The sequence below is a fragment of the Miscanthus floridulus genome, chromosome 13 (assembly GCF_019320115.1).
Source record: "Miscanthus floridulus cultivar M001 chromosome 13, ASM1932011v1, whole genome shotgun sequence".
Lineage (NCBI taxonomy): Eukaryota > Viridiplantae > Streptophyta > Magnoliopsida > Poales > Poaceae > Miscanthus > Miscanthus floridulus.
In genome coordinates, this window is record NC_089592.1 from 88,435,937 (window position 1) to 88,444,402 (window position 8,466).

Here is an 8,466-nt window from a genome sequence, read left to right on the forward strand (position 1 = left end):
CCGGCTCCGGTGATTGTGAGGGGTCTTGCACCTTCCCCGATGAAGAGCCACAAGGTAGCTCTAGTGAATTGCTCATGTCATTGAGTAACCTCATTTGTGGGTAGGTTCTTGCGGGCCTCTTGTGGTGGGCTAGGTGTGTGATACCTATTAGCCGTCGAACCACCAAGTGTTGGTCGACATAATGGGGACGTAGCGTGCCGGTAAGCATGTGAACCTTGGGAGAAAATTGGTTGTCTCTTGCCTTTTGGTATTCTCCCGGTGATTGAATTGGTATTCATCTTGTGATTAGTTCACTCCTCTATGCAGCGGTATAATCACCCTACTCACTCATTTACATTCCCGCAAACTAGTTGTAGCAAGCTCTTTAGTATAACTAGAATTGAGAGCTTGCCTTGTAGTTAAAGTTCATCTAGTGGAACTCTTTAGTGTAGCAAGTTTGAGAGCTCTTAGTGAGTAGCAACATAGCTTCTTGTGTACATAGTGATCATAGTAACTAGAATTGTTGGATAGGTGGCTTGCAACCCTTGTAGAGCTAGAGCAAGTTTGCATTTTGCTATTTGTCATACTAATCAAATTGCTCTAGTAATCTTGTAGATTTTAAATAGGCTATTCACCCCCCCCCCTCTAGCCATATTACGACCTTTCGAATGTGTAGAGTGGGCCTTAGCCGTCTTCCTGGGTCAGGGCGTTACAAATGGTAATCAGAGCCAACTCTCGCGATTTCACGGTTGCGTATGGTCTGGAAGCCTAGACAGGTTGTGCATTGCTCCTGTGAGGGCATGACACTTGGGCCGAGAAACTGGAAATACGAACGTGGCCAAGAGAGTCGGTCCTGAACATTTGTCCTGCTAGGTAGCTTGGTTCAGCGTTCGACGAGGATGTCGAATTTCCTAAATGGGGGAGTATGTGAGACCAAGTGGAATGAGGCCCAATACTGTAGCACCGGCAGGTTGTGGGCTGGGCCGAGTTTATGTGGTACTGTTACGACCGAACTTTAGTACCACATCAAAAGTTGAAGAAGAACTAAACCAAGTCAAAAGCCTGGACCTGGGAGGCTGTTAACTCCGGATCAATCCTTTTGCACGAAGCGAGGACAAAAGCGCAAGAGAGTTAATTAGCAAGTGTAGTTTATTTAACGTGTAGAGTGGGCCTTAGCCATATTCCTGGGTCAGGGACACCCTGCCGCGGGCCACGAGATCCACAGAGATCTCTCGCACCTTGCCCTGGACGATCAACTAGGTGGTGTGGCTGCGGCGTTGGCCGGCGCCCGTGTCGCGTAGCGGGGCCGAGGAGTTGCCCGAGGACGACACCGGGTCCCGTTGCCGCGAGCGGCGGTGAAGGCCGAGGAAACGCGGGGAGGAGACAAGCGCGTGGAAGAAAGCGCCGGCGGACGCAGTTACGAAGGGGCAAGCGGTGTCTTTTTCCAATCGGTATAGAGTTTAGCCATCAATATTTGGGTTAGATGGACTAGTGAACTAACAACTAGTTCAGGCTTAGACTAGTTGTTAACCCATCCACTAGTCTATCTGTTTGGATCCTCATATGCTAAACTTTAGCTAACTAGTTGTTAGTCCATGGGATCCAAACACGCCCTTAATGGTAAAAGAAAATAGTGTCTTTGAATGTTAGAACCTAGGACCATGTAACACTTCTCTACCACTAAACTACACACTCATTTGCGAGTATATATAGATAGCTATCTTTTTTATCACCATTTTGTAATTTTGTATTGAATATTTCAACCCCTTAAATTGCATGCCAGGATATAGCTCTACTCACACATTTAACATTTCCAGTGCAAGGTCTAGGTACTTGTTGGTACCAAGAGAAGATTATTATCTGTGGATTTTTTTTAGTTGTATACATATGCATTCTATTCATCTGGTTATCTTTCTCTTTTTTAGCATATGTAAGTGAGTCTTTTTTTACGACATTGTATATTGTATAAATTTAGAGCCTGATTGGTAAGGCTCCTTACCAAACATTCTGTAGGAAGAACTGTTTTTCCATGAAAAACAGAGGAGCCGTTGTGGCTCCTCTAAAATGGCTCTGGCTCCTCCAAAAGAGCCCTGCCAAACACCCCCTCGATGTATCTAACTCCAGAATATCAAATTATTATTAGCCTCATTACGACCAGACTGAGCATATGCTACGAAAGTCTGAAACTTCCATACATGCATGTTAGAAGTAGAACTGAGTGCAAGCAGCCTGATGTGACGTCATGGATTATGTAGTATATGCATAAAGGCGAGTCTTCTCTCGATCATGCATTTTGTGAGATTAAGAAAGAGCATCATGCATGGAGTAGAACACACCTACAGCCTTTTATAATGAGCTCCAGAGATCTGCAAATCTTCCACGATCGAGCTGCAAACAACTTTCTGCATGCTGTGCCACTGTTCTTGATGTTACTTGTAACTTCTTACCTAGCACTAGCAGTACGTAGCAGGTGACGATGGTATGTAGTAGACTAGAGATAGAGAATATACTACACCTACGTGCTTAACTAGGTCAAAGATTTACATATATGTCCAATATATAGCCTGAACACGTACGTGTAGTAGCTGGTATGCTATACGCTATAAAAAACATGCATTTATATAAGTGGGGACTACTAGAATATGTAAGATGTACCTGGAAACATGTTGGTTAATTATATCAGCAGCTGTTAAATTAAATGTTCACATGACAAATATATTTGTTTGCAGCAACATGTCAATGCTTTAGCCTTTTTAATTAAGCCCATGAGGTCCTCTACGATATATTCTGCCGTATATACGGGTCTCTACACTAGGTGGCAGCATGACGTACGTATATATAGCGAGTTCCTCTGACAAGTGTGCCGTATAATCTTCGACTCTTGTCTACAGATAACAACAGACAATATATATGTATAGGGCTGTTTAATTTACATCGTGTACTAGATAGCTACGGACTTTTGTGAGTGCTGTTTTCCTGAACATTGTCTAGTGACAGTGGTACATATATATACGTGATGTTATTTTTATTAATTTTTTGGTCAACAGATATACAAGGACCCCTTTGTACGGACAAGTTGCATGGTCGTCTGACTTTCAAATGTACTGTTCATCAGGTCTCCGTGGCCGATGCTTATTCATAAGCATTGACATTATGCTATTAATCCTAGTTAGTTGAGCGACTAGGCATCTGTAATCTCTGAGCAAAAAAAAATGCACTTCCCCTTAATAGCCAGGGCTAGGTTACTAATTAGGCTGACAAATGCATGGTTTGCTTTTAAGGGCATATTTGGCACAACTTAGTTTCAGCTGGGCTAAATCCGGCCAGAGGAACTCAACCAAATATTTTTTAACATAGAAATAATTATATACTAATTCCATAAATTAATTATTTAAAATAGACTAGGGGGATGGGAGCTAAAAAATGTAGCTTCTTCTTATTCACTCTATGCATAGAATGACTTTTACATAGAGTTTATCCTAAAGAATCACTTTTAGCAACATAATCATTTCTTAAAGAGATTCAGGAGCCAGAGGAGCTCTACCAAATAGGCCCTTAAGTTGGCATTAGGTAATCACACTGGGTCAACAAGATTTAGAGCATTACAAGGCATGTTTGGACTGTTGGATGGTAGTGGGAGTAAGCTGCATGGAAGAGTAGAAAGTGTGTAGGACCAGATGTCAGAACTAAAGAGGATTCTTCTTCTCTCTAACTGAAACTTCAGTTATTACAGATCTATTGAAAAAGAATATAGTATATATTATTAAACCAACAATAATATAATGTGTCATGTTTCAAAAAAAAATCAACAATGTGTCGGGAAAGAGACTTGTGGATGCGAGAAGATCAAAAGATGCAACAAGAGGAAGTCGTCAATTGAGGGCACCTTTAGGCTTTAGGGGTTAGGGAGGGTGGGACAGGTGATCCGAAGAAAACCATCTTAATTATGTGTGTTTTGCGTACATGCATGGGCGTCCAACCAAAGCATTTCATATGCATGCATGGAGAGGCCGGTGAAAATGCATGTTTGGATTTGACGGGAGCTGCTCGCTGGCTGCTGACCTTGGAAATAGTCAGTAGTGTATCGTCCGTCCACCTCCATACAGCTCTCTCATACCAAGCAAGACGAAGACAGCCCAAGAAAGCCGTTTAGTTGTTCCTTCACCTTGACTCAAAGCCAACCAGCATCCCAGCTGAGAGCACAAAGTCCAAGGCGCTACGTGACAACTATGCATGAACTCAGCCAATCATTTTATTATTGTATAATTGTGTGTGTGCTATTATTCTACTCGGTCTGTGTGTAGAATGCGAATTTGTCATCTACTAGTATTGCACCACCTAACCAGTAGTACCAGTACCATGCACACGCAATTGCTTCTGAATTCTGGCAGTGTCATACACACATAAATAAGCATGCGCGTATATTTCCCTAAGTTACTACAAAATAAATTAATTTTATGAGTTGCTCCAAGTTAAGCTTTCTTAATTAAGTTTGGTTGTTTTATACTCGTCCCTCCGTTCCAAATTATAAGACGTTTTGACTTTCTTAGATACATTGATTTTTCTATATATCTAGATATAATGGATGTCTAAGTTCATAACAAAAGCCAAAACATCTTATAATTTAGAATTGAGAGATGGTAGAAAATAGCACCAGTATTTATTTATGATACCAAATTATAATGATTAGATGCACTATAAAATAATATTTCATTAGTACACACTATAAAATAATTATATATACTATGAAATGTAATCATAGTATATTTATATCCAGTGTCATAGATGTTGCTACCCTTCGCTATAAAGATAGTCAAAGTCAAAAATAATTTTGACTTATGGACACAGGAAGTATGCCATACCTATCTAGGAGTTCCAATAATCATATCATTTTATTGTATTATGTTTAAATAAGACATCCTTCAAATTATATCGCTTCGAATTTGGAGCATGGTGGTCAGTCAATGGCAAACTGTGGTTGTGAGATCTGAGGTTTGGTATTAGGATTGGTTTGAGGCTTCCCTTTTTGTCACCGGGTAGAGGGAGAGGTTTGGTATTATTGGGGTTAGCTTGAGGGTTCCCTTCGTCACAGGGACTTAGGGAGATTATGGAAAAAGGATGTAGACTCTACAGGGCTACGAGGTGGTCATAGCCTCATAGGATTGAGTGGTGAGGCCATGGAGAATTGCTGGCAATGGAACTCGGCGGATCGCCGATGGACCGCCGCTTGGATACGGGAGCTCGAGATGAAGTGGTTAGCAGCATGGACAACGATGGTGGACCTGACAATGTGTATGCAATCAAGGTTATTTTTCTTGACTTGGTATGTGTGTTTATTTTTCCTAAATTTATTCTACAATTTAACTCATCGCTGACGAATAGTATAGTGACCTTGTCATTCTCAACATATGTTAGTTCAATCTCTCGAAACTGGGCGCTTGTCAGAAGCGCGTAGTTTGTATGTTTAAACCCTTCTTCTTAATTATATTGACGCGCAAATCTTTTGCGTATTCGAGAGAAAAAAACGGAAGTTACCCGAGAAAACACATGATTTAAGCCAACTGACCTATATAGCGCCGCCCATAGAAAAAGTGTACTTTTGAGATGATCAATTATAACTAAACAGTTTGTTGTTGCAGAGAGGCAGGCGCCAATGAACCTAGGCTTACTTGTTTCATTGGAGCAAGTGAGAATTCTGTGTACTATCATTATAAGCTCGGTTGTAGAGTACTAGTATAGGTATAGGTATAGCAGAAGGGCATAGAAGCTTCTTGCTTGTGTATGTATCATGGACACAACTACTATACTACTACTAGTACGTTGTACTCTTTCTGCCTGTACTTGCTCATAACTGTCTGGATTTTGGAGCAAGTCAGCATGAACAAGGTAATCATATTACATTATTTAGCCCTCACTATCAGTTTCTTTCAGCACGACAAGAACCATGCTATACTCTACCTGACACTAGCCTCTTGCGTGCGTAGACTGACAAGCAAGTCTCATCTCTCTCTCTCTGTCTCTCTTGTGCACATACACAAACGGTCACAGGACTCACCTCAGCACGCATGGTGAAGGCAAGGCAAACCCATGACGAGACACGCAGGCCCAGCTAGATAGATAGAGCTAGCTAGGGAACAAAGGTCGCTGCAGGCACCAGCAGCAGCAGCCAGGCAGTATATAAGCAGCAGGCTGCCCCGTAGCCACCAGTTGCTCGAGGCCAGCATTCGCTGCTCGGGTGGCGTGCTGCTGGTGTCCGGACTCCGGCGTGCAATTAGTTGCATCGGTTGCCGGCCGGTCGGCCATGGGGAGGTCTCCTTGCTGCGACGAGAGTGGCCTGAAGAAGGGCCCCTGGACTCAAGAGGAAGATGAGAAGCTGCTGCACTACATCCAGAAGAACGGCCATGGCAGCTGGAGGACCCTACCGAGGCTGGCCGGTACATGAATTCGAATTCCCTTCTCCATCATATCGTCTAGCTCTCATATCAATCAGATGATCATATAGAGCTAGCTATTGAGCTGAACAATGATCCTGCTGCTATACCCTGATGGCATGGCATGCAGGTCTGAACCGGTGCGGCAAGAGCTGCCGGCTGCGGTGGACCAACTACCTGCGGCCGGACATCAAGCGGGGCAAGTTCTCGCAGGAGGAGGAGCAGACCATCCTCCACCTGCACTCCGTCCTGGGCAACAAGTGGTCCGCCATCGCCACGCACCTCCCCGGCCGCACCGACAACGAGATCAAGAACTTCTGGAACACGCACCTCAAGAAGCGCCTCATCCAGATGGGCTTCGACCCCATGACGCACCGCCCGCGCACCGACTTCTTCGCCGCGCTCCCGCAGCTCATCGCGCTCGCCGCGCTCCGCGAACAGCTCGGCGGTACCGCCGTCGCCGATCAGTCATCCGGAGCCGGCGCCGCCGGCGTGGCCATCGTCCAACAGGCCGCCAAGCTCCAGTACCTGCAGTCCCTCCTCCAGTCCGCGGCCACAACCATCGCAGCCGCCTCCTCCGCTCCGTCGTCCGACACCGAGGCGGCGGCGGCGGCGGCGGCGGCTCTCGGTCTCGGCGCCATCTTCTCACCGCAACTGACGGCGCTTGACAGTTCTACTACCACTACTGCCCCGGTGTCGTCGTCCGTGGACAACGCCAGCGGCCAGCTATTACCATGCACGTTCCCGGCCGAGGCGCCCGTCAGCAGTGAAGAAGATGAAGCCAAAAACCAGCAACAGCAAACAGGCCTCAGCAGCTATGGCCTCATCTGCCGCGCTGATGATGTCGTTGACGTGTTCGGGTGCCACGGTGGCAACTCATCGCTGCCGGCCCTGACCGACCTCTCCGACGCGGCCAGCAACCTGCCGGTGGACGGTTGCATCATGCGCAGCGCCACGGCGTCTTCCAGCTTCGGTGGCGGCTCCAGCTGCAGCCCGCTCCCTTGGCCGGAGTTGTTCTTCCCCGACGACCCTTTCATCACTGATTTCCTATGACATCACTGCGCATCACACTACATATTTGCTTGTGCAAGCACATCTTGTATACTATACTATATACGCTGATCTATATACGTATCTCCCTCTGAATTTTGTAAGCTTTGCGTACACACATACATATATGTATACATATACGTGCATGCCTTTCAGTACATATATGGAGTACTGTGCTCCATATCATATTCTGATAGCATGACACATTAATTCAAACTTCAGAGTATATAGAATATGTATAAATATAAACACACACTCTGAATATATGCTAGCTAGCTCAGAGGCGAGGAGTGTCAAGTGTGCAAGTGAGTCGTTCATGCATGAGAATAATACACATATATACTGCAGTGTTTATATATTGTAAATTTGTAATACTGATGGTATATGAAACAAAAATACCAAAAGGATCTTTCTCTGCATTTTCCAAGTTTATGTGAATGCATTGCATATTAGCTGAATGTGTGTGTGTGTATATATATATAACTACTACCTTGTAGCTGGCTATAAAATAACTTATTCTGTAGCCACTTTGAGTTACGATAATTTTAATTTACGAGATTATAGTAACTCCTTGCTAAGTGGTTTACTATACGCCATGGTAAATATCCTCATGTGTTATAGTAACCCAACTATCGTAAATACGTATTGACATTATCGTATATATATAGAGATTATAGAGAGTATATATACTCTCTATAGAGAGAGAGTATATTCAGTAGCCAGCTATAAAATAAGTTATTCTGTAGCCACCTCCATTTACGATAATTTTATATACTAATTTACGATAATGTCAATACGTATTTACGATAGTTGGGTTATTATAATACATGAAGATATTTATCATAACATCATAGTAAACCACTTAGTAAGAAGTTACTATAATCTCGTAAATTAATATAGAAATTATCGTACCTCAAAGTGGCTGCAGAATAAGTTATTTTGTAGCTATATATATATCCATGCCTTACACCTTTATTTTTCTGAGCTTTAATAATTAGCATGATAT

The 8,466-nt window shown here is 43.7% G+C and overlaps 1 protein-coding gene across 1 annotated transcript; it reads left to right on the forward strand.

Annotated features, from left to right (window-relative positions):
- The first annotated feature begins 6,233 nt into the window (after window positions 1-6,233).
- Window positions 6,234-7,562, forward strand: LOC136501112 (transcription factor MYB93-like). Its single transcript, XM_066496609.1, has 2 exons — window positions 6,234-6,413; window positions 6,541-7,562. The coding sequence occupies exons 1-2, from the start codon at window positions 6,281-6,283 to the stop codon at window positions 7,461-7,463; spliced, it is 1,056 nt and encodes a 351-aa protein (XP_066352706.1). The 5' UTR covers window positions 6,234-6,280; the 3' UTR covers window positions 7,464-7,562.
- Window positions 7,563-8,466: the final 904 nt, after the last annotated feature.

What these genes read in the sequence shown, in the direction of transcription:
- LOC136501112 (XM_066496609.1), top strand. Translation starts at nt 6,281, where the DNA reads ATGGGGAGGTCTCCTTGCTGCGACGAGAGTGGCCTGAAGAAGGGCCCC. An exon ending in GACCCTACCGAGGCTGGCCG is followed by an intron (nt 6,414 to 6,540) that starts GTACATGAATTC and finishes CATGGCATGCAG; the next exon opens with GTCTGAACCGGTGCGGCAAG.